The sequence below is a fragment of the Microcaecilia unicolor genome, chromosome 8 (assembly GCF_901765095.1).
Source record: "Microcaecilia unicolor chromosome 8, aMicUni1.1, whole genome shotgun sequence".
Taxonomy (NCBI): Eukaryota; Metazoa; Chordata; class Amphibia; order Gymnophiona; family Siphonopidae; genus Microcaecilia; species Microcaecilia unicolor.
In genome coordinates this window covers 175,136,243-175,162,511 of record NC_044038.1, presented here as the reverse complement: position 1 = coordinate 175,162,511, position 26,269 = coordinate 175,136,243, and the positions used below count along the sequence as shown (strand labels likewise).

Sequence of the window (26,269 nt, the reverse complement as noted above, 5' to 3'; positions counted from 1 at the left end):
TCTTCGAGCATGCCTATTTTATATATTTTCTTGGATGTTCCCCGACTTGAGCTATGCTAATGGTTAAGTGGGTTTTAAATGTGCTATTACATTAAATTAACAAAACACACACACACACACACACACACACAGCTGGAATGGATGCAACCCAATGTGAAGTACAAAGACACAATCCCAAAGCACACCTAGCTGGGATCTAATATAGAACGGCAGAAGCCATGTAGAGGTAAAGGAAAGGAGCCCAAGCTTGCTGTGCTAACCCCAAAGCACATGACATTTCAGCTGACCAGAGTCCTAGGGATCATCTGTCAATATTTTGTTAATAGTGATAGGGGGAAATTTTCCATTTTCTAAGAGATATCATAAATTTATCTAACACTCTGGTTAATGAGTTTGAAAAAAAATTGTGTTCCAAATGACATTTGACTGAAGCACAGCAAGACCAAATAGAATTACCACAATTCATAAATGTTGCATTTTTTAAAATTCTTTGATCTAGTATTTTCCTCCGTGGGACTATAAGCGTTCAGGTTCCAACTACACAGGCTTTCCCTCAGTTTTAACCCTGCCCCCTCTTTCATAGCAACCGCCCCCAGTCAAGGGCCACAGCCTGCTTCTGCCTCTGGAACCTAATACGAATGGACTGTGATGATGGTCACTAGGTGTCACTATGAGCAGAGTGAAGGAGTAGCCTAATGATTACAGCAGCAGGTACTTAACTATCCATTGCCTCAGGTACAAACTCAGATTGTGAGTCCTCCAGGGACAGCAAAACTAAATACCTGAACGTCCACTGCTTCAATGGCTTGTAGGTAGTATATTAATAATAATAATAATAATGAACCTTGTTCCATAATGTTTCCACTCTTATTTGGACCAAGGTGGATCACGTCCAAGAGATCCAGGCAAGCATACTTGTGACTCCAATCTAAACCTCCTCTCCTTTCTCCCTCCATCCTCTCTACTCTTTCTGCTTTTCTAGAAGACAGGAGGAGAGCTGTGGCTGTTCTCCACCTGGCCAGTCATCTACTGCTGGCCCACACGTATTTCAGTCATTTTTTTTCCATCCCCATAATGGCTTTGCAACACTCCTCTTGCTACTCCTACTTACGCCGCAAGTCAACAGAGCTTTAACCTACTACGTTCCCTTATCTTTTAAATAAGCATAGAATTAATTCATTAAGGGCCCCTTTAAGTAAGCCGAGTACACGCCCAACACGCACCAAATTGGACTTACCGCTCTGTTACCACGTGGCCCTTGTGGTAATTTCAATTTTGGCGTAGGCCCCCCCCCCCCCCCCAATTTTTTTTTATTTTCTGGCGTGCATAGCGGATGCGCGCCAAGTGGCATCTGACACGTGTAGATCATTACCACCCAAATTCTTTACAACTAGGCCTATGGCTGGCAGTAAGGTCTCAGACCCAAAATGGAAGCGCGGCAATTTTGATTTTGCCGCATGTTCATTTTCGGCAAAAAAAAAAAAAAAGAGGCATTTTTTGCAGGTGTGTTGAAAAATGGATCTGCACGCACCCAAAACCTGCGCCTACACTACTGCAAGCCATTTTTCAGCACGCCTTTGTAAAAGGACCCCTAAACCCAGAATCTCCTTTTCCCAAATTTAAGGCAAAATTTCCTAGCAGTTCTATTCTCAGATTCCTTACCAGCTGCGGTGGGTCCTTTCTCAACACTCCTTCAGGACTGAGCTCGGCCAATTTTGTAAATAAAAATGTTCTAATATTGACAAATATTGCATAGCTGTGAGCATCTCAGGGGTGGTTTATAATGAGAGGTATATCAAGAAAATCAAGGCAAAGCCACACCCCCTCCGTGTCACACGCTGTGCAGGGTGCCATTATGCATTCGGCTACATTTGTAATACCAATTTCTAATCTAGAGCACAATGTAACACAGACAGGAAAGAAAAGTTTAGCAGCGGAACTTCAGGTAAGACATTTTGTTTCAAACAGATGCAAATACTCAGATCAGCTTCCAGGAGATCCTCTCTGCCATCAAGTTATGACAAGATATAGTTAAGCCAATACACTTCACAAATATCAGGCAAAGGAGAGAGAAAAAGGTGAAGGAACAACCAGGAGAATGGAAATGTCACACAGAGGAGAGGAGACACAGCAGTTACTACAGCCCCGATGAAAAGAATGCATCCAGCCAAAGCTTGAGCAGAAATAGTTTTAGGTTATCCGATTTTAAACATGGGGATTACCTGCCACCTCTACTGATCTTTCAGCCTTGCAAACCCACCAGCAAGCGACTTCCCCTTCTGTTTCAAGTGCCCTCAGATTTCTGTTCCACAACACAGCGTGTGACAAAATACCTCTGAAAAATGTGATCAACGAACCTTGGTTGAAATGTGAAGTGCCAGAAGACAGGATGTCACAAGGGCCAGCCAGTGCTGGTCTTGTTATACCTCTCTGTGGGCAGGGGGGCATTTGTGTACCCATTTCTACAGTACAGTGCAAGCCTAAACATGCTAACGGTGAACAGTGGGACTTGCTGGCATTAGGCCATCTGGCACCTTTCCAGTACAATCTCCCTTTTCAGAATAGGAGGATTTGGCTTTCAACTACATGTATTCTCTTTCCTTTTGAGAGATGCCAATAGATTTCTCAGAAATGTGGTTACTCATTAAAACAAAACAGTAAGAAGGAGATTTTGATGATTCCTAGGAGCACCCCATGGTCAGTCATCGGTGTTCATTACCAGCATCCTGTCACCTTTTCATTAGCTGGGTTGGAAGTGTAGCACAGGCTGACAGCAACACTCTGAAGAGTAAAACAAGACACGTCATGAAACCCCGGAGGGGTACAAGGTGGAAGCTTTCAGCAAGAAAACCCTGCAGCACAAATGAAATATCACGTACTCTAGACACATATGTCCAAATCACTTCAACCAACAGTCTGTCTGATAGCTTTCCAGTTTATTACAAACGCCTGACATGTGCCTGTAGGTGTTGTGGTCTAACACAACAGAGATACTAAACACATTATTTTAAAAAGCCAAACAATTCTAGCTCGGTAGACACCATGGCTGGGATATGATGCTATTTGTAGCTTCATATTTCATATTGTTTTTCAGCTAGTCCAGTCACTGCAGTACCAGAGACAGCCTCAAGTGGGAGACATGCAGCAACACTCCCTCTGCACCAGTAGGTGTCTCTATTATTCGCTGGAAGCTATGATCACTGTCTCTGTAGCATTCCCCAGCCCCAGCTGACCCAGGAAACTGAACCCAGATTTTCCACATGACAGTGTGTAGCTTTCAGGAAGCAAGCAGGGATCTCAGAAAACCTATGCAGCTAGCAAGGATTCTAATACCCTGACCTCTAAAATAAAAACTTTAACTAACTCTGCAGTGACTTAAAAAAAAATCTTTGAATCTATTTTGTAGATACATAAAAGCACAAGCTTCACTGCAAGCTACATTATCTGAATTACATAGTAATAGGGTGTTTTGAATGTATTTGCATCTCATTCCTATGTATCCCATAACATACACTTAATATGTGTTGTGTTAATATAATGCATGTTTACTGCCATTTAACATGAATTAAAGGGTAAATAAATGCAAATTATGACCACAATGCACCTTAATAACTACTCCCCCCCCCCCCCAACATGATGTTACTCAAAAATGTACCCAGTATCTGTGGGTAAGCAGAGGTAACCATTGCCAAGGTCTGTGTTCTACAATCCTTTTAATCATTTGCACATCAGGTGGTAGCTACACAGCCTATAATGGTATAATAAAGCATTAAGATATAACAAGTTGTATATTTATGTTGACTGCAGTGTTATCCCATACTTTGAAAACTGCGATTCCCTTTCTTTGCAGCAGAAAGCAGAAGTGGTAAGCACTTCACAATGTCAAACGTGTGTTCACATTATGCTAGAAAAAGTACTGAACTTTACTGCTGGAGATGGACACAATGGTTAAATATTAATCTAGCAAGTTAGAGAGATAAACGTGAAGCTGAGAGATCACTGGGGAGCAGTAAAAGCACTCTGTCCTGTTTCTAGACTGAGCTTCCAAAGCCCTGAAGCCTGGTTTATTTAACAGAACGAGTAAGTTGAGTTGAAATGCAGCTGGGTCCCTCGGTTTATGGTCCTCTGTGCACAGCACTTAATCTCTGCAAGTCCTCTTAAACACACATATGACTTGCTGCAACCTTATTTAATGATACCAAAGTAGGATGTGCAAGCATGTCCCCCCTGTCCTAAGAACATCATGAACAATATCTGCATACTCCCCCATACACTTCCATTAAAAACAGCTCTTCATGTAGTGCATTTCAGTGGAAGGATAAGACTTCTCACCAAATCTACCTCCTAATGCTTTGAAAACGTGAGCAAAGGCTCCTGATGTTACTCCCACAACCAGCAAAATTGACCAGCCCTGAATTTTGTTAGGTGCTCTGTGCCCAGCTCACAGACACATCAGGGTGAAAGAAACATTTTTCTTTCCACAAGTTTATCAAAAGAAAAACTGTACCGACAGCCACATTGCTATCCTCCTCCCATTCCTTCCCCCACCTCAAGAGCTGAAGGTGCACCCCCCTCTCCCCTGCTGCGACTGAATGAGCCACCTAGGATATTAGCCTCATGGACCGATACATATGAAGTAGTTTGCAGAGGTAGATGCCAGCCAGCAGTTACTATTGAGGAAACTACACTTCTCCTTTCTTCCTCAAAATGTACCACCTGTTCCTCTGATCCCATTCCCACCCACCTTCTTAATGCCATCTCTCCTACTCTTATTCCTTTTATCTGTCACATTCTCAACCTCTCACTTTCCACTGCAACTGTCCCTGCTGCCTTTAAACATGCTGTGGTCACACCTCTCCTTAAGAAGCCTTCACTTGACCCTACTTGTCCCTCTAATTACCGACCCATCTCCCTCCTTCCTTTTCTCTCCAAATTACTTGAGCGTGCTGTTCACCGCCGCTGCCTTGATTTTCTCTCCTCACATGCTATTCTTGACCCATTACAATCTGGTTTTCGCCCTCTCCACTCAACCGAAACTGCGCTTACTAAAGTCTCCAATGACCTATTACTGGCTAAATCCAGAGGTCAATATTCCATCCTCATTCTTCTTGATCTTTCCGCTGCTTTTGACACTGTCGATCACAGCATACTTCTCGATACCCTGTCCTCACTTGGATTCCAGGGCTCTGTCCTTTCCTGGTTCTCTTCCTACCTCTCCCTCCGCACCTTTAGTGTTCACTCTGGTGGATCCTCTTCTACTTCTATCCCTCTGCCTGTCGGCGTACCTCAGGGTTCTGTTCTTGGTCCCCTCCTCTTTTCTATCTACACTTCTTCCCTTGGTTCATTAATCTCATCCCATGGCTTTTCCTACCATCTCTATGCTGATGACTCCCAAATCTACCTTTCTACCCCTGATATCTCACCTTGCATCCAAACCAAAGTTTCAGCGTGCTTGTCTGACATTGCTGTCTGGATGTCTCAACGCCACCTGAAATTAAATATGACCAAAACCGAGCTTTTCATTTTCCCCCCCAAACCCACCTCCCCGCTCCCCCCGTTTTTTATTTCTGTTGATGGCTCTCTCATTCTCCCTGTCTCCTCAGCTCGAAACCTTGGGGTCATCTTTGACTCTTCTCTCTCCTTCTCTGCTCATATCCAGCAGACCGCCCAGACCTGTCGTTTCTTTCTTTACAACATCCGTAAAATCCGCCCCTTTCTTTCCGAGCACTCTACCAAAACCCTCATCCACACCCTTGTCACCTCTCGTTTAGACTACTGCAATCTGCTTCTTGCTGGCCTCCCACTTAGTCACCTCTCCCCTCTCCAGTCGGTTCAAAACTCTGCTGCCCGTCTCATCTTCCGCCAGGGTCGCTTTACTCATACTACCCCTCTCCTCAAGACCCTTCACTGGTTCCCTATCCGTTTTCGCATCCTGTTCAAACTTCTTCTACTAACCTATAAATGTATTCACTCTGCTGCTCCCCAGTATCTCTCCACACTCGTCCTTCCCTACACCCCTTCCCGTGCACTCCGCTCCATGGATAAATCCTTCTTATCTGTTCCCTTCTCCACTACTGCCAACTCCAGACTTCGCGCCTTCTGTCTCGCTGCACCCTACGCCTGGAATAAGCTTCCTGAGCCCCTACGTCTTGCCCCATCTTTGGCCACCTTTAAATCTAGACTGAAAGCCCACCTCTTTAACATTGCTTTTGACTCGTAACCACTCGCCTCCACCTACCCTCCTCTCTTCCTTCCCGTTCACATTAATTGATTTGATTTGCTTACTTTATTTATTTTTTGTCTATTAGATTGTAAGCTCTTTGAGCAGGGACTGTCTTTCTTCTATGTTTGTGCAGCGCTGCGTATGCCTTGTAGCGCTATTGAAATGCTAAATAGTAGTAGTAGTAGTAGTAGGAAGTCTTGAACACAGGGCAAATACAGCTTGTCAACCAGACCTGCCCTATCTTGTTTGCATTGTAAATCCTGCTGGAATCCTGCAGCTATAAAAACTTACGTGGAGGGGCATAATCGAACGCAAACGCCCATGTGTAAGAATGTCAATCTCCGAGAATGGGTCCGTGAAGGGGTGGGCCGAATCGTATTTTCGAAAAAGATGGATGTTTATCCTTAGTTTCGAAAATACGGTTTGTGCCAGGCAAATGCATTGGATGTGGGTGCTTTCGAGATGTGGGCGTTTGTTTGAGCTGGGCGTTTTCGTTTTTCAGCGATAATCGAAACCGAAGCATCCCAGCTCAAAAACGACCAAATCCAAGGCTTTGGGTCGTGGGAGGGGCCAGGATTCGTAGTGCACTGGTCCCCCTCACATGCCAGGACACCAAACGGGCACCCTAGGGGGCACTTTTAAAAAATAGGAAAAAACATTAAATTACCTCCCAGGTGCATAGCTCCTTTACCTTGGGTGCTGAGACCCCCAAACCCACTCCCCACAACTCAACACCATTATCATAGCACTTAATGGTGAAAGGGGGCACCTACATGTGGGTACAGTGGGTTTTGGGGGGGGGGGGGGTTAGAGGGCTCCCATTTACCACCACAAGTGGTACAGGTAGGGGGGGATGGGCCTGGGTCTGCCTGCCTGAAGTGCACTGCATTACCCACTAAAACTGCTCCAGGGACAGGCTTGTTGCTGCTGTATAACCTTGGCACAGCAGTTCACACCGTAAGACTAATCTCACTGAAAACGTCCTTTATTTCAATAACCGTGTTTACTCACAGTTAACTGCAGATCAGAGGTTGTGCCCCACTGGCAACGAGTCTCCCTGGTACTAGCAGTAGCTCAGAGCTGGCAGAATGGTGTACAATGCCCTCTTTCAGCAACATTCAAGGTAAGAACTAAGTTCTGTAACGTGGCTAACACACGAAAGGGATCTAAAACGGACTTACAAAAATGGCCACTACCTCGTGGACTACCGGAAACAAAACAGGGCACACTCTGACCCAGTAGGCAGGGGAAAAAGCACCATGGGAGAAGAGCCTACAAACTACCAACATTGTGAGACTGTAACACAAGCTAGTGAAATCACGGAGCCCAATACCCTACACCCACCACAATGCAATGCTGATGTGACCCTGCAGTGCACCCGAGAGCCACATCTGACCCAGGGAAAGGCTGTGAGAGGATCGAATACATTCTGCTGTCATGGAGGTGGGTACGGAATTTGAGGGTGGTATAGAGGCTGGGAAATAAGATTTTTGCAAGTGGGTTTTTTTTTGGTGGGAGGAGTTTAGTGACCACTGGGGGAGTCAGGGGAGGTGATTCCCGAATCCCTCTGGTGGTCATCTGGTCATTTAGGGCACTTTTTTGGGATCTGTTTGTGAGAAAAAAGGGTCCAAAAAAAGTGTCCTAAATTCTCGCTAAAAACGCCTTTCTTTTTTCCATTATCGGTCGAGCGCGCCCATCTCTGCTCGGCCGATAACCACGCCCCAGTCCCGCCTTCACCACGCCTCCAACATGCCCACATCAAGTTTATTCGTTCCTGTGACAGAGTGCAGTTGAAGACGACCAAAATCAGCTTTCGATTATACCGATTTGGCCGCTCACGGGATACGGACGCCCATCTCCCGAACATGGGCGTTTTTCTCCTTTCGAAAATAAGCAGGATAGTAACAGTAGATGACGGCAAAGAAAGACCTGTACAAGGAAGAATTGGGTGGGATACCGGTGCCTGAAATGGTATTCGAAGCTGACTCGGAGAAACTTAATGAATTCTCTGTAAACCTGGAGGATGTAATGGGGCAGTTCTACAAATGGTATTCATCCCAGAGTACTGATAGAACTCAAAAATGAGCTTGTAGAGCTATTGTTAGTAATATGTAATTTATCCTTAAAATCGAGCGTGGTACCGGAAGATTGGAGGGTGGCCAATGTAACGCCGATTTTTAAAAAAGGTTCCAGAGGAGATCCGGGAAATTATAGACCAGTGAGTCTGACGTCGGTGCTGGGCAAAATGGTAGAGACTATTATTAAGAACAAAATTACAGAGCATATTCAAAAGCATGGATTAATGAGACAAAGTCAACATGGATTTAGTGAAGGGAAATCTTGCCTCACTAATTTATTACATTTCTTTGAAGGGGTGAACAAACATGTGGATAAAGGTGAGCTGGTTGATATTGTGTATCTGGATTTTCAGAAGGCATTTGACAAAGTACCTCATGAAAGACTCCAGAGGAAATTGGAGAGTCATGGGGTAGGAGGTAGTGTTCTATTGTTGATTAAAAACTGGTTAAAAGATAGAAAACAGAGAGTAGGGTTAAATGGTCAGTATTCTCAATAGAGAAGGGTGGTTAGTGAAGTTCCCCAGAGGTCTGTGCTGGGACCGCTGCTTTTTAACATATTTATAAATGACCTAGAGATGGGAGTAACTAGTGAGGTAATTAAATTTGCTGATGACACAAAGTTATTCAAAGTCGTTAAACCGCGGGAGGATTGTGAAAAATTACGAGGCTGGGAGACTGGACGTCTAAATGGCAGATGACGTTTAATGTGAGCAAGTGCAAAGTGATGCATATGAGAAAGAGGAACCCGAATTATAGCTAAGTCATGCAAGGTTCCACATTAGGGGTCACGGAGCAAGAAAGGGATCTAGGTGTCATCGTTGATGATACGTTGAAACTTTCTGCTCAGTGTGCTGCTGCTGCGGCTAATAAAGCAAATAGAATGTTAGGTATTATTATAAAAGGAATGAAAAACAAAAATGAGGATGTTATAATGCCTTTGTATCGCTCCATGGTGCGACCGAACCTCGAATATTGTGTTCAATTCTGGTCGCCGCATCTCAAAAAAGATATAGTGGAATTAGAAAAGGTGCAGAGAAGGGCAATGAAAATGATAAAGGAGATGGGACGACTTCCCTATGAGGAAAGGCTAAAGCAGCTAGGGCTCTTCAGCTTGGAGAAAAGGCGGCTGAGGGGAAATATGATAGAGGTCTATAAAATAATGAGTGGAGTTGAACAGGTAGATGTGAAGCATCTGTTTACGCTTTCCAAAAATACTAGGACTAGGGGGCATGCGATGAAGCTACAATGTAGTAAATTTAAAACAAATCTAAGAAATTTTTTCTTCACTCAACGTGTAATTAAACTCTGGAATTCACTGCCAGAGAATGTGGTAAAGGCGGTTAGCTTAGCAGAGTTAAAAAAGGTTTGAATAGCTTCCTAAAGGAAAAGTCCATAGACCATTATTAAACGGACTTGGGGAAAATCCACTATTTCTGGGATAAGCAATATAAAATGTTTTGTACTTTTTGGGGATTGCCAGGTATTTGTGACCTGGATTGGCCACTGTTGGAAACAGGATGCTGGGCTTGATGGACCTTTGGTCTTTTCCAGTATGGAAATACTTATGTACTTATGTATATCCAGTCTGCCCAACAAGATAAATTCATATGTGCTACTTTATATGTATACCTGACCTTGATTTGTATATGCCATTTTCAGGGCACAGACCGTAGAAGTCTGCCCAACACTAGCCCCACCTCCCAACAACTAGCCCCGCCTCCAAACCATCAGTGCTGCCACCCAATCTCTGCTAAGCTTCTGATGATCCATTTCTTCTGAACAGAATTCCTTTATGTTTATCCCACGCATTTTTGAATTCCATTACCATTTTCATTTCCACCACCTCCTGCGGGAGGGCATTCCAAGTATCCACCACTCTCTCCGTGAAAAAATACTTCCTGACATTTTTCTTGAGTCTGCCCCCCTTCAACCTTATGTCCTCTAGTTCTAAGGACTTCCTGTCTCTGGAAAAGGTTTATTTGCAGAATGACAGGTCAACCAAAATCTCTTTCAAAATGTCTGTCTGTGTATGCAAAAAAGACTGAGAGCAGATAAATCTTCTCTTTGGTGAGCTTTCAAGAACCTGCACTCTATGCACTTACCACTGCAGTTAGCACTAGAGCTATTAACAAGTTATCGGCAGACAGGTCCCACTGCATAAAATGGGATTTGTGGTACAATAATGGGCAATTAATGTTCACAAACACTGATGCAGGGGCACATATTGTTGGATGGAACCTACGGGTTGGCGGTTTTATTGTTACCCTGTCCTTAATTTCATCTTTTCCAACAGTGGAACCACTAGCTCTGTTTTCCTCAAAAATCACACCCTTCCTGTCCCTTTGTTCTGGTCTTCCTTGTTGGGTCTTTGTTCATTCTATGTTCCCAACACAATGTAATTGCTGCAGAATGTTCCCCCCCTCCATAACCTCCAATACTTGGATGGCCTTATGGACAGGTGCATGGGTTTTAGAACACTAGCATATACACGCCTAACTTAGCGGAGTGGAGAAGTGGCCTAATGGTTAGAGCACCAGTCTTGATATCCAGAGGTGGCTGGTTCATATCCCACTGCTGCTCTTTCTGATTTTTAGCAAGTCACTTAATCATCCATTGCCTGAGGTACAAACTTAGATTATGAGCCCTCCTTGAACAGAGACATGCTTCAGTGTACTTGAATGTAACTCATCTTGAGATACTACTGAAAAAGGAGTGAGCAAAATAAAAATAAATACAGTCAGGCACGAGCATATCCACCAGCCGTTGGTCTGAGCGTAAATGCAGACTTATGCAACTGCCATTACAGAAGCTATGCTCAGCATGCATCGTCCCAATCCCAAATTTAGGTGATCTATTAAGAATTACCCCCCATAGGGTGCAATTCTATAGCTTGGTGCCTCCAGTTAGGAATGCCGATGCCATGCATGCCAACTCTATAATGGCACCTGTGCACCAAGATGGCGTTTTTGAGTATTAGGTGTAAACCCGAACTGGCGTGCCTACATTTAGGCGGGGTGTAAGTTGGAAACACACCCATGCCCCTCCCATGCTCCGCCTATGAGTAAACACCTTGCAATTACATGCTAAAGCCCCTTCCTTAAGCACTACCTATGTGAAATCATTATTATGCGTGTAAGTGCCAATTTCTTGGTAACTGCAGGCACCCAGTTACCCTGATAATGTGTACCTACAAATGAACATGGAAAAATGCCTGAAAATCAAACAAAAAAATCAATTTAAATAAGCATGAACCAAAATTTCATTTGACCACGCATATCCCTATCAATTATGAACGCAGGCATTATCATCCAACTCAGAACACGAAAAAAAAAAGAGAACAGCCAGTTGAAGAATAAAGAAAACTACTGGCATATACCATTATGAGACTGTCAGGTTGCTTTTGGAACAGTGAGAGACATTGCTTTTTTAAAAGGAGGAGCAGACACTGGCTGATGTGAGCTCTGAGTGAGGGCTGCCAAGACATGGCACAGCAGGTGGGTTCCCAAGGAACAAAAACCAGCTCTGCCTCTACTGGCAATACTAAAAAAAAATCCATTTTAATTTGAAGATGAACAAGAAATTAAAACATCTATTTATGTCTGAGTTTAAAGGTCAAGTTGACAAAGATAAAAATGGAATTCTAATTAAAAAATTATCTGAACGCTCAGAATAATGCTTAAATTCCAAATTCCCTTTTATTTATTGATTGATTGCATTTGTATCCCACATTTTCCCAACTATTTGCAGGCTCAATGTGGCTTACAGAGTGTGGTTATGATATAATCATTTCATGATAACAGGTACAGTGCTTAATGTCTAAAGATTAGGTAAGGGAAGATCTACAGAATCATTTCATGATAACAGGTACAATTATTGATGTTTGAAGGTAAGTTAAGGGAGGATAGACGGAAGGTGTTAGGTTCTTTCTGTAAATCTAAATAGAGGCTAAACCTCTGCCTGAATGCTTTTGGAATTGTTTAAAAGTCTGGCATTTGACAGTATAAAAGTTTAATATGATTCATTTGTAGAGAAACACCTCCAAGCAGGAGATTACTCATGCAAATGGACAGGCCTCAGCTTTAGTCTAACAAAGTGTGTTATGTCTACTCAATTATTTTACTGTCCTGAATATCTGTCCCTCTCCTTGTGGGCATAAGAAAACAAGCCCCCACTCTACTACCACAAGTTCAAAAATAATGACACTGAATATTACAGCATCTTTCATGAAAATATTTCAACACACTTCAAATGTTCATTCTTCAGAAATACATACATACATCCTTCTTTACTTCCATGACTCCCAGTCAGGATTTCGGTCTAACCACAGTACTGAAACTGTACTAGTCACACTCATGACTAAATTAAAACAAATGATTGCAACTGGAAAGAACATACTACTTCTACAATTTGGCATGTCAAGCGCTTTCGACATAGTTGATCACGGAATACTACTACATATCATTGAGTACTTCGGAATTGGAGGTAACGTTCTCAATTGGTTCAAGGGATTCCTGACCACATGATCATACCAAGTGACATCTAACTCGACCACTTCGGCCACATGGATACCTGAATGCGGAGTCCCACAAGGATCCCCCTCTCACCGACTCTATTCAACTTAATGATGATACCCTTGGCCAAACTATTATCAAACCAAAACCTCAACCCATACATATACGCAGACAACGTAACGATCTACATCCCATTTAAACAAGACTTAAAGGAAATATCCAATGACATCAACCAAAGTCTCCATATCATGCATTCATGAGCGGATGCATTTCAGCTGAAACTTAATGTAGAAAAACCCAATGCCTAATACTCATATCTCAACACAACCCGAACAAATTCACCACCATTAACACACCAAATCTGAACCTCCCAATCTCGGACACCTTAAAAATTCTTGGAGTTACCATCGATCGACACCTAACACTTGAGAGCCACGCGAAAAACACAACCAAAAAGATGTTCCACTCAATGTGGAAATTAAAAAGAGTAAGACCTTACTTCCCAAGGACCGTTTTCCGTAACCTGGTACAATCAATGGTGCTCAGTCATCTAGGCTACTGCAACGCACTCTACGCCGGCTGTAAAGGGCAAATAATCAAGAAACTTCAGACAGCCCAGAACACTGCAGCTAGACTCATATTCGGTAAAACAAAATATGAAAGTGCTAAACCCCTACGAGAAAAGCTGCACTGGCTCCCTCTTAAAGAACGCATCACGTTCAAAATATGTTCCCTAGTTCATAAAATCATTCACGGAGATGCACCAGCCTACATGTCAGACCTGATAGACTTATCACTCAGGAATGCTAAAAGATTATCCCGCACATTCCTTAATCTGCACTTCACCCAACGTGTAATTAGACTCTGGAATTCATTGCCGGAGAACGTGGTACGGGCGGTTAGCTTGACGGAGTTTAAAAAGGGGTTAGATAGATTCCTAAAGGACAAGTCCATAGACCGCTATTAAATGGACTGGAAAAATTCCTCATTTTTAGGTACAACTTGTCTGGAATGTTTTTACGTTTGGGGAGCGTGCCAGGTGCCCTTGACCTGGATTGGCCACTGTCGGTGACAGGATGCTGGGCTAGATGGACCTTTGGTCTTTCCCAGTATGGCACTACTTATGTACTTATGCACTTCCCCAACTGTAAAGGTCTAAAATACAAACGAATGCATGCGTCAAACTTTACCTACTTGAGCACACAGTTATGGAACGCACTGCCGCGCAACTTAAAAACGATTTACGAACTAACTTCCGCAAACTACTGAAGACCCATCTCTTTATTAAGGAATACCACAAAGATCAACAAATGTGAATATACACGCCTCCACATATATTCAGTACTGTCTTACAATATCTGCTTTATATTACTACCATGTTTTATCATTATCATGTTACTACTACTACTACTACTACTACTATTTGACATTTATAGAGCGCTACTAGGGTTACGCAGCGCTGTACAATAAACAAAGAATGACGGTCCCTGCTCAAAGGAGCTTACAATCCAGAGGACAAGAAGAGCAGACAAGCAATAATTGGAGTAGACAATCAATAGTTGGAACAGTCTAGGTTACTAGGTACAATGTTAGGTTCCAAAAGCGACATTGAAGAGGTGGGTTTTGAGTAGAGATTTGAAGATGGACAGTGAGGATGCTTGGCGTATGGGCACAGGGAATCTATTCCAGGCATAGGGTGAGGCGAGGCAGAAAGGGCGGAGCCTGGAATTGGCGGTGGTGGAGAAGGGTACCGAGAGGAGGGATTTGCCTTGTGATCGAAGGTTACGGGTAGGGGCGTACGGGGAGATAAGGGTGGAGAGGTAGTGAGGGGCTGCAGATTGAGAGCATTTGTAGGTTAGTAGGAGGAGCTTGAATTGTATGCGGTGTCTTATCGGAAGCCAGTGAAGAGACTTGAGGAGGGGGGTGATGTGCGCATAACGGTTTTGGCGGAAGATGAGACGCGCAGCCGAGTTCTGAACGGATTGAAGGGGGGATAGGTGGTTAAGTGGGAGGCCAGTGAGGAACAGACTGCAGTAGTCAAGGCGAGAGGAAATGAGAGCGTGGATAAGAGTACGGGTGGTGTGTTCAGAGAGGAAGGGGCGAATTTTGTTGATGTTGTAGAGAAAGAAGCGACAGGTCTTGGCTGTCTGCTGGATATGGGCAGAGAAGGAGAGGGAGGAGTCGAACATAACTCCAAGGTTGCGGGCAGATGAGACGGGAAGGATGAGGGTGCCATCGACTGAGATAGAGAGTGGAGGGGGAGGAGAAGTGGGTTTAGGTGGGAAGACAATGAGCTCAGTCTTGGCCATGTTCAGTTTCAGGTGACGGTTGGACATCCAGGCAGCGATGTCAGATAAGCAGGCCGATACTTTGGCCTGGGTTTCTGCAGTGATGTCTGGTGTGGAGAGATAAAGCTGAGTGTCATCGGCATAAAGATGATATTGGAAACCATGAGAGGAGATCAGTGAGCCCAGGGAAGAGGTGTAGATTGAAAAAAGAAGGGGCCCAAGGACAGATCCTTGAGGAACCCCAACAGAGAGCGGGATGGGAGTGGAGGAGGAGCCATGTGAGTGAACTCTGAGGGTGTGGTTGGAGAGATAAGAGGAGAACCAGGAGAGGACAGAGCCCTGGAACCCAAGTGAAGATAGTGTGTCAAGAAGTAGATTGTGGTTAACAGTATCAAAGGCGGCGGATAGGTCAAGGAGGATGAGGATGGAGTAGTGACCTTTGGATTTTGCAAGGAACAGGTCATTACAGACTTTAGTAAGAGCCGTTTCCATCAAGTGTAGAGGGCGAAAACTGGACTGAAGCGGGTCAAGAATGGCATGAGAGGAGAGAAAATCGAGGCAGCGGCTGTGAACGGTGCGTTCAAGTATCTTGGAGAGGAAGGGTAGGAGGGAGATGGGGCAATAGTTGGAAGGACAAGTAGGGTCAAGTGAAGGTTTCTTGAGGAGCGGTGTGACAACAGCATGCTAGAATGAGTCGGGGACAGTTGCAGTGGAGAGAGAGAGGTTGAGGATATGACAGATGGGGGGGGGGGGGGGGGGGTGACAGTGGGAGAGATGGTGTTACTCAAGAACCTCCTGCAGCACTAAATGTCTATCTTCTAATATATTTCCACTATTCATGATGTACTGTAAGCCACATTGAGCCTGCAAAGTGGTGGAAAAATGTGGGATACAAATGCAATAGATAAATAAATAAAATAAATAAATAAATAAAATTCTGGTTGTCAAGAAACATCATTATGAATAAGTGAGATCCTTGCATCACTATTGCCATGGTGACCCAGTGACAACAGGGTAAGCCCAGGCACTCCAGCTGAAGTGACTTGCTTAAAGCTATGCAAGAATGAGTGAGAGCAACAGGGGGCTGAAGTCAGAAATCTCAAGGGAATTAGTAAGTTACAGTTCAAGGCTCCATCCACCACACCACATCCTCTTACGCCCCTCTTGCACACCCCGACTTTTCCTGCACGGCCAAAAAAAACAAAAAACCTGAACAAAGTGGTGAAAAGTCACAGAGTACTGAGGTGATGACAACTCTTGTGCAAAAGTCCATAGCGGAATTTGGTGGCTTTCAGAATAGCAACTGGCTTTAGAACACTGCTTGTTTCATTAGGATTCTGTTCACGGTGGCTTGTGCAACACAGCCCACGATACTTACAAGGAATTTGGCCTATTCGTCTGCAGGTTAGAGTCGCAGGAGTTCAGGCCACTCAGGTTCGGCAGCAGAGCGCTGGAGGAGTCTGGGGAGCTGTTTGCATTGGAAGAAGCCACTGACTCAGCACTGGAGTTGATACAGTTCATAGTCTCCACTGAAGAAGGAAAAACAACAGACGCACACAATAAAGCTGTCAATTTGTATTTATTTATTTGGGGGGGGAGGGGGGTTGGTATAAGAGTCACGCTGTATTGGAAAAAGAGGCCAGGTCCCATGCTACCCAGAAGAGTTAATAAATATATAAATAAAAGCTTTTCCCGTGTTCCAGGCCCTGTCGTTCATTGTACAATATTTGCAGAGCACCCACGGGAAATATATTCAAGTATAAGAACTGAGGTAACTTCAAAGTATTATCTTTAGAAAGCTGCTGTGAGGTTTTCAACTTATTATTATACTGTTGACAGACATAAGGGGCTACAGTCTATATATGGTGCCAAAAATATCGGCACTGGAAAAAGCACTATTCTATAAAGCTGCGCTTAAAGTTAGGTGCGGTTTACAGAATAGTGCTTATGCCCAGGAATCGTGCCTAATTTTAAGCGTGACCATTTGCACCAACTGAAACATGGTGCAAATATATCCCCGTTATTCTGTAACAGTGTGCGTTCATTTTAAGAACGCCTCGTTATGCCCATGCCCCTCCCATTTCCATGCCTCCTTTTTCAGACTGAGCCTAAATTTACACCTGTAAATGCCATTTAAATCTAATTAGTACCAATATCTGCTTGTATATTGCCATATTTGTCTAGATGTTCCCTCAAGATGAGATGCCAGCCTGAATCTATAAGTTATGTCCCACATTTCTGCTCCTGTTGATATAGACCTGCCTGTTACTTTCAGCATCTTTACCCTCTGTGATTCCTCAACTGCTTGCCTACAAAATATATGAAGAGGACCAGAAAAACAATGCAGGAGAATTCTTGGCTATATAAACTGACTCAGATTGACAGCAATGTGCTCTCGAAACCGAGGCCGAGAAGCTCCATAAAGGAGAATGATGACTCTGCATGGAAAATTGAAGGATATTTATGGGCTTATATTTTATGCCTCAGAATGAGCGGTGGGTAATGAATTTGAAGCTGAAGTTGCAGTTCAGTTCTTCCCATCCAGTATTTGTTCAGATGAGTTATCAATAGAAATCAAACAAAATAAAACATGGAAAAGAAAATAAGATGATACCTTTTTTTATTGGACATAACTTAATACATTTCTTGATTAGCTTTCGAAGGTTGCCCTTCTTCCTCAGATCGGAAAATCGGAAGCTAATCAAGAAATGTATTAAGTTATGTCCAATAAAAAAAGGTATCATCTTATTTTCTTTTCCATGTTTTATTTTGTTTGATTTCTATTGATAACCTTTAAGAGTGGACTAACACGGCTAACACACCTCTCTACTTCAGATGAGTTGAAAGCGAAGTCCAAAATGCTGAACAAGAACACAGACCAGTTCACTGCAGATATACAAGTCATGAAGCTATGAACTCATAAAAATGTTTTCAAGCCAACTACAAAGAGTGTTGACCAAGGACAGAAAAATAAAATGGAGAACAAAGAGGAATGGAGAGTGATGGGCAATAGGATGTTATTGAGATGCCCAACATGGCCACCCTAACAGGGATAGTGCTGGGCAGACTTTATACGGTCTGTGCCCTGAAGAGCACGGGTACAAATCAAAGTTGGGTATACACAAAAAGTAGCACATATGAGTTATCTTGTTGGGCAGACTGGATGGACCATGCAGGTCTTTTTCTGCCATCATCTACTATGTTATGTTCACCCTCAAGCAGCATCAGGCTTACTGCATGACTAAACAGTGATGATTTTGGACCAGCAAGACTGCAAATACGCTCGGTCCCCACACAATTGTCACGTCAGGTATCTCAATAAAGTTTTTAATTTCTACATCTCTGCTGTGGTAATACTTGTGTTTCTTCTTTACAGTTTTTCGTATTACCAGGGCTCTGTGTACTGATGAGTGATTGGCTACATGAACTATGTTGTCTTGTGGATAAGCTATTTGAAAAGGGATGGGTTTGAAAAGTGACTGGCTCATGTATAAGCACTACAAACATATCAGTTTTTTTTGTTTTATGGTCAACTGTTCAAAAAAAAAAAAAAAAAACAGTTGTGCAACGTGGATCATGAATAAACATACATAAAAACCAATAGCACATAAAAAAAATCCAATGATAAAACCGTATCATAAATGCTAATTTTTGTTTTAAGAGTCTATTTTGTTATGAAATTATGTGGCTCTTTCCACCTCTAGAAATAAAGGCTCCTGTTTTAATGGTCCAGCTGGCAAGAGAACGAGGGCCACCCCATATACCCTCTTTCCTAAAGATCACACAGATCTGTTCATAGCAAATTGCAGTGATAAGGCCATACAAATTACAACATAAATAGTAGCAATAAACAAGACCGATGTCAACCACGGCAAAGGAAGCTTAAAACTGCTGGCTAGAATTTTCTCTCTAAAATCTCTCTTGGCTTCCTTCGTTAGCGCAGAATTCAAGGCAGATGTAAGATCCTGGAAGTGGTATCCTTTGCATTCCTTAATAACATATTTGTGATAGCCTTCTCCAGAGCACACAGACAGATCTGATACTCGAAGGCTGTGTCCAGCAGCACTGCTGTGGAACGTTCAGCAGATTCTCTCGATGACAGGCCCAGGCTTTCCAGCCTGCTCTCTCATGTTTCCAAGCTGGTCTCCTCATGGCTATGACAGGAACCTAAAATCATTTATGGGAGGGAGGGAGGGAGGCAGGCAGGCAGGCAGTGTCTATTACTTGTACAAACTCAACAGAAGGTCTCTGTGACTAAGAATAGCCAGAATCTGCTAAACAAAGATTAATCCCAGACACTGACTAGTAGTAAATAAAATGTTACGTTTTGCTCAGCATTATTTCTAATAGCTCTTGCTCAGACATGACGACTAGCCTCAGGTTATTTATGTAGCTTTTATGCAGACAATGTTTGCTCTAACTCTCTTTGGAACGTATCTCTGGTATTTGAATTCCAGTGCTGTTAAATGTGTATATTTTTGATACTCTTTTATGATAGTTCTATTATAGGTTTCAATTTACTGCTTTCAAGTTTACATCATTTATTGTATTTATGTTTATTTTTGGTTATTTTACTATTGTTATGTTGTTAACAAAATTGTAAGTTTTATGTTAAACTGTACCTGCTGTACACCACCTTGGGTGAATCTCTTCATAAAGGCAGTTAATAAATCTCAATAAATAAATAAATAAATACCTTTAAAATCAATGAACTGTCATATTTTTCAGACTATCACTCCCAATGTGTTGTACACATCGTTTAAAGTCTGTGAAAATTATTTTATGTAGGTAAAACAAAATGGATGGTTAAACCCCGAATTATTGAATGTGGGAGTTACATTAGCGTTAGATGAATGGAAGTGTCATTGGTTTAACTCTGCTTATTGAAGTACCACTCTTTTGAATATCTAAGATGGCTTACGCCAGACCTTGCTAACACACCTCACTGTGATGGAAATAGAGAAATGCTGTTAATGCATTTTTAACAAGGCCCATTCTATAAAAGGTACTAAAAGGTAGACATCAAAAATCTTAGAACTAAGCTAGTTCTTCTATAACAGCAAATCTGCTCTCCAAATCTGTTGTACAATTCCTAGTGTAACTGACGCGTTTCAGTGGCAGATATCTTGCTATATAACTGTGTTAGGTAGATCTATACAAAATAGCAAGTCTCTGAAAACTTTCTGTTCTATTTTAAGCCATTTGCTAAGGAGGAAAAGATCTCAGATGTTCGGTTCTTTCATGTGAACTTTTATACACCGAACTGCCAATAGAACCTCTTCACCAGTCTTGAAAACCTCCTAGATCATTTATTGATACTTTCTTGACTTAGAAGAGATATTTCTTTAGTATATTTTTGTAACTGTTTTTATACATTAATATTTATTTATTAAGTAAGATTTTCCACCAGTGGCGTACCAAAGGCGGGGCAGTGGGGGCGGTCCGCCCCAGCTGCATGCTGCTGGAGGAGTGCAGAGAGCAGCCATGTGCCTGTTGGCTCTGCTGGTTCCCTGCTCCCTCTGCCGTGGAACAGGTTACTTCCTGTTTCGGGGCAGAGGGAGCAGAGAGCCAGCAGAGCCAAGAACCGCGCAGCTGCTCCCAGCAGCTAAAAATACACCTGGGGGGGGGGGTGTCGTGCTGCACCCGGGGGGGGGGGGGGGGTGCGCATTGGCGATCTGCCCCGGGTGGCAGCCGACATAGGATTGTCATTGTTTTCCACTGAACGGACATCTCTTAATATACAGGAGAGAATGAGTAAATACTTAACTTAATGCAAAGATTTTCTCAGCGGTTGTCTCTTTGTCTTTGCATTAAGTGTTTATTCATTCTCTCACTGTCCTTTCACTTAAAGGAACGTGCAAGACGTGCTGGATGTCAGGACTCACAGTACAGATCAGCGAACGCGCCAGAGACCGGCGCTGAAGAAGACTAAGGCTGGCAGGGGTTGGGGACCCCCGCCAGCAAAGGTACCTTGTGGCGGTGGCGGGGTCGAAAGTGGAGGGGGAGGGTCAGCCGGGGGGGGGGGGTGTATTCAAAAGTGGAGGGGGCCAGGACTAAATCTCTGGGGGCCCATGCCCCCGTGGACTCACCTAGCTACGTCCCTGCTATAGCCTGGACCAACAATCTAAATTGTGTCAAGTGGAAAGAGCATCTTATTGCTGTTGTAGTTTTGCAAACACCCTTTTACACAAATTATCAACTTGATGTTTCATAGTTAATTGTGCGTCTAGAATGAAGCCTAACACTCTAGATGAATTATCAAAAGTTAAGCGATTCCCCTGTTTTCAGAACCAGGTTTTTGTGGAACTCTGGTTAAAGATGTAGCAAAATAGAGCAATTCAGTCTTAGCTGTGTTAAGCTTTAATACATTCACTGATGTGTTAATGTTATAAGTATTATTTATATTCCTTTAAATTTTTGAAATGTTAAAACTCTTTCCTGAACAAGTGTAAATCCTTGGTATAATAATGATTTAAATTTATAAAAAAAAAAAAAAATTCACTGATGCCCAATGAAGTGTCCTAGAAATACACTCCGAGATTAAACCATCTATATCTACAACATAAAAAGCAACATAAAATAACGAAGATGTTAAAAGATTAGCCAAGGAACTCATAAAAAGTTAAACAATATTGGCGACAAAGACGAACCCTGAGGAACAGCATAAACAGAACTCCAAGTTTCTGAACATTTTCCATTTTTTCTGACACTATACTGCCTAAACCACTTCAAAACAGTTCCATCCAATCCCAAACCACTCAGCCTGTTTAACAATAATGCATGATCAACAGTATCAAAGGCCCCCAAACATCAAATTGCATTAGAACAGATAGAATATTTTGACTTAGTAGAATCTTGACTTTAGTGACCAACACAACCAATACTGTACTGTGCATTGGTCTGAATCCAAATTGTGAATCATGAAGACATTGATACAGATCTAAATAAGACATTATCTATGATGCAACTATAGATTTTGACAACTTAGCAAGCCATGGAATGCTGGCAACAGGACAAAAATTAGCCACTTCAGTCAAGTCTACTCCGTGTGACTTTGGTATAGGGGTCAAAACTATTTTCCAAAACTCCCGAGGAAAACTGCCTTCTCTAAGTAAAGCATTTATTAATGACTTGGTATCTAATTTTTGGTGTACTATACACAGAATGATAAATAAGGCACATCAATGCCATACGGACAGGTCTTCCTTAGAACAACAAAGGATCTTTTCTTTATGTAGAGACACTATACCTTAAGGCAGGGGGGTGCTCAGTCGGTCCTCGAGGGCCACAACCCAGTCGGGTTTTCAGGATTTCTCCAATGAATATTCCCCGCTGTAAACCAAGAGATCTCATGCATATTCATTGGGGAAATCCTAAAAACCCGACTGATTTGCGGCACTCGAGGACCAACATTAAGCAGTCCTACCCTAAGAGTTGAATATGAAATTAGGAAATGATGTTTTAGTATAATTTATCAGTTTCTTGCAAAAGATTAATTTGAATATGAAACATTTGCATGTTCATTTTTGGGCACTTCACTGATCCATGATTCATGGGTTTAGATCACATGATTATGCTTAACATAAAGAGTCTCTGTGTATTTAATGTTGTGTTTCTTACACTGGGAGCTTATAGTTGTGTATGGAGCTGAAAAGAAATGAATGGTGCTGATGGATCAATGGTATAAACATCCCTAAAGGCAGGAATGAAGGGAACATATTGAAAGTGACATCCATATCCAGTTGACGCCTGCTGTTCCATATTGATGTATGAATTATACACAATGAGATTTCAGATAAGCTGAAGGATACTGTTTTTTTTTCTATCCATTTTGAACTGCATGTTTGATAGATATTGATTAGTTCTTTTTGAGCCAGTGTAAATGTACAGTATGATAATACTGGGTTACACTAGTATTCTGTAATGGAAACTGGGTGCTGATATAGACCAGACTCTCACCACATGTCCTCAGGGCACCTAAATGGAGGAATCCTGTTATCAAATTCTCCCTGTGTGCATTCTGAGCGAGACTGCTATTAAAGTACAAAATTTTATAATGGTCTATATCACAAAAATATCTTATGCCTCAATGAGTTTCTACCACCCAGAATGTTATCCAGAGCTGAAAGAAGCTCTAGGAGTCTAATAAATAGCTCAACATGCAAGATATATCTGCTGGATGAGGAGCGAGGAGACCCTGAGTGTCCAAGGTAAAATTATGTATAATCATACCTGATAATTTTCTTTCCATTAATCATAGCTGATCAATCCATAGACTGGTGGGTTGTGTCCATCTACCAGCAGGTGGAGATAGAGAGCAAACTTTTGCCTCCCTATATGTGGTCATGTGCTGCCGGAAACTCCTCAGTATGTCGATATCAAAGCTCCATCCGCAGGACTCAGCACTTAGAGAATTACACCCACGAAGGGACACTCTGCCCAGCTCACCACCGCCGAAACGGGGGAGGGGAATTAACCCAGCTCATCCCCACACAAGTGGGGGAGGGGAATCCGTCCAGCTCATCCCCGCGGAGCGGGGGAGGGACACCACACCCGCCGATGCGGGGGGATCTGGCTTATCCTGCAACCGCAACCGCGGGAGGAGCTGACTGACCCTAACACCGCCGAAGCGGGAGGGGTACAAAGCTGCCCTACAGCCGCACGAAGCGGGAGGGAGTGCCGGCAGAATTTATGTCTCAATCCAGCCCCGTAAAACGGAGGGGAGAGGAATGCAGCAGCTCACTGTAACACAAACTCGTCTCAACTCTTGAAGAATCCAAGTGAAAGAAGAACTTGAACACGAAGTCCTCCTGAAGTAACTGAAGGCTAAACTTGAACCTAAAATTCAACCAGAATATAAACAGTACAGATATCTGGGAGGGGCTATGGATTGATCAGCTATGATTAATGGAAAGAAAATTATCAGGTATGATTATACATAATTTTACCTTCCATATCATCAAGCTGATCAATCCATAGACTGGTGGGATGTACCGAAGCAGTACTCACCCAGGGCGGGACATAGAAATCCCTGACCTCAACACTGAAGCTCCAAACCGGGCCTCCGCCCGTGCAGCCACAGTCAAACGGTAATGCTTGGAGAATGTATGAGCCGAAGCCCACGTTGCCGCCTTGCATATCTCTTCCAAGGAGACGGATCCGGCCTCTGCCATCGAGGCCGCCTGAGCTCTCGTGGAGTGAGCCTTCAGCTGGATAGGCGGCACCTTCCCCGCGGCCACATAAGCCGCTGCAATGGCTTCCTGGACCCATCTTGCCACTGTAGGCTTAGCAGCCTGCAGACCCTTACGAGGACCTGCAAACAGGACAAACAGATGATCCGATTTCCGGAAATCATTGGTCACTTCCAAGTAACTGATGATGACTCGTCTCACATCCAGATATTCAAGAGCGGAGTACTCCTCTGGGTAGTCCTCCCTACGAAAGGAAGGGAGACAGAGCTGCTGATTCACATGGAAGCGAGAACCAATCTTGGGCAGGAAGGAAGGCACTGTGCGAATAGTCACTCCTGCCTCAGTGCACTGCAGAAAAGGCTCTCGACATGAGAGCGCCTGGAGCTCGGAAACTCTTCTGTCTGAAGTGATAGCCACCAAAAAGACTGCTTTCAACGTCAGGTCTTTCAGAGATGCCCTCGACAAGGGTTCCAAAGGCGGCTTCTGCAATGCTCTTAGCACCAGGTTGAGATTCCACGCAGGCACCACTGAGTGCAGAGGAGGGCGCAGGTGATTAACTCCCTTGAGAAAGCGCACCACATCTGGCTGCGAAGCCAGGGAAACACCCTTCAGGCGGCCCCTGAAGCAAGCCAGAGCCGCTACCTGGACTTTAAGGGAACTGAGCGACAGGCCTTTCTCCAGACCTTCTTGCAGGAACGCCAACACTGAAGAAATTGGAGCAGTGAAGGGAGAAAGTGAGCCTGCTTCACACCATGCTGCAAAGATACGCCAAACCCTGGCGTAAGCAGTAGAAGTAGAGCGCTTCCTCGCTCTCAGCATAGTGGCGATGACCTTGTCTGAGAAGCCCTTCTTCCTCAGATGCTGCCGCTCAATAGCCAGGCCGTAAGACCAAAGGGAGAGGGATCCTCCATCACCACGGGACCCTGATGTAACAGGCCCTGCTCCACTGACAGCCGCAGAGGATCGTCGACTGAGAGCCTGAACAAGTCCGCATACCAGGGACGTCTGGGCCAATCCGGACCCACCAGGATTACCCTGCCGGGATGCTTTGCCACCCGGTCTAGCACCCTGCCCAACATGGGCCAGGGCGGGAACACATAGAGGAGCTCTTGTGTCGGCCACTGTTGGAGAAGAGCATCTACTCCCAGGGATCGAGGGTCCCGTCCTCTGCTGAAAAAGCGCGGCACTTGGCCATTGGCCGATGACGCCATCAGATCTAGGCTCGGCTGGCCCCAGCGCTTCGTGATGTCCAAGAACGCCTGAGCAGATAGTTGCCACTCTCCGGGCTCCAAGGTATGGCGACTGAGAAAGTCCGCCTTGACATTCATGACTCCGGCAATGTGGGCCGCTGAAAGCTGCTCCAGGTTCGCTTCCGCCCACTGGCAAAGACTCATAGCCTCCTTGGCTAGAGGGGCGCTCTTGGTACCTCCCTGGCGGTTGATATAGGCCACAGCCGTGGCATTGTCCGACAGGACCCGTACAGGCTTCAACACCAGTACCGGGATGAACTCCAATAACACCAACCGAATGGCTCTGAGTTCCAGGAGGTTGATAGACCACTTGCCTCTGCAGGAGACTAGAGCCCCTGCGCTGTCCTTCCCAAGCAGTGGGCTCCCCAGCCCATCAAAGAGGCGTCTGTCGTGACGACAATCCACTCCGGGGTCACCAGAGGCAATCCTGCAGACAACTTGTCTGTCTGCGTCCACCAGCTCAGCGCCTTGCGCACTGCTGGGTCCACGGGAAGGCGCACAGCATAATCCTCCGACATCGGAGTCCAGCGCAGCAGCAGAGATAGCTGTAGTGGTCTCATATGAGCCCTGGCCCAGGGCACTACTTCCATCGTGGCCGTCATAGAGCCCAACAGCTGCACGTAGTCCCAAGCCCGAATAGGAGAGGCTACTAGGAACTAGTCCACCTGAGCCTGAAGCTTGACAATCCGATTGTCTGGCAGGAACACTCTGCCCACTTGAGTGTCGAA

At 44.0% G+C, this 26,269-nt stretch overlaps 1 protein-coding gene across 3 annotated transcripts in view; it reads right to left on the bottom strand.

The window, feature by feature from the left end:
• Nucleotides 1–26,269, bottom strand: part of ARHGAP26 (Rho GTPase activating protein 26) — a 369,115-nt gene that overhangs the window by 43,558 nt on the left and 299,288 nt on the right. For 2 of the 3 annotated variants that reach the window (XM_030211545.1, XM_030211546.1), the window contains exon 20: nt 16,479–16,629. In XM_030211545.1, coding sequence (XP_030067405.1) covers nt 16,479–16,629 — 151 coding nt within the window. Of the gene's footprint in view, nt 1–2,733; nt 2,782–16,478; nt 16,630–26,269 lie in introns of all 3 variants that reach the window. The other variant, XM_030211544.1, reaches the window with a different exon arrangement.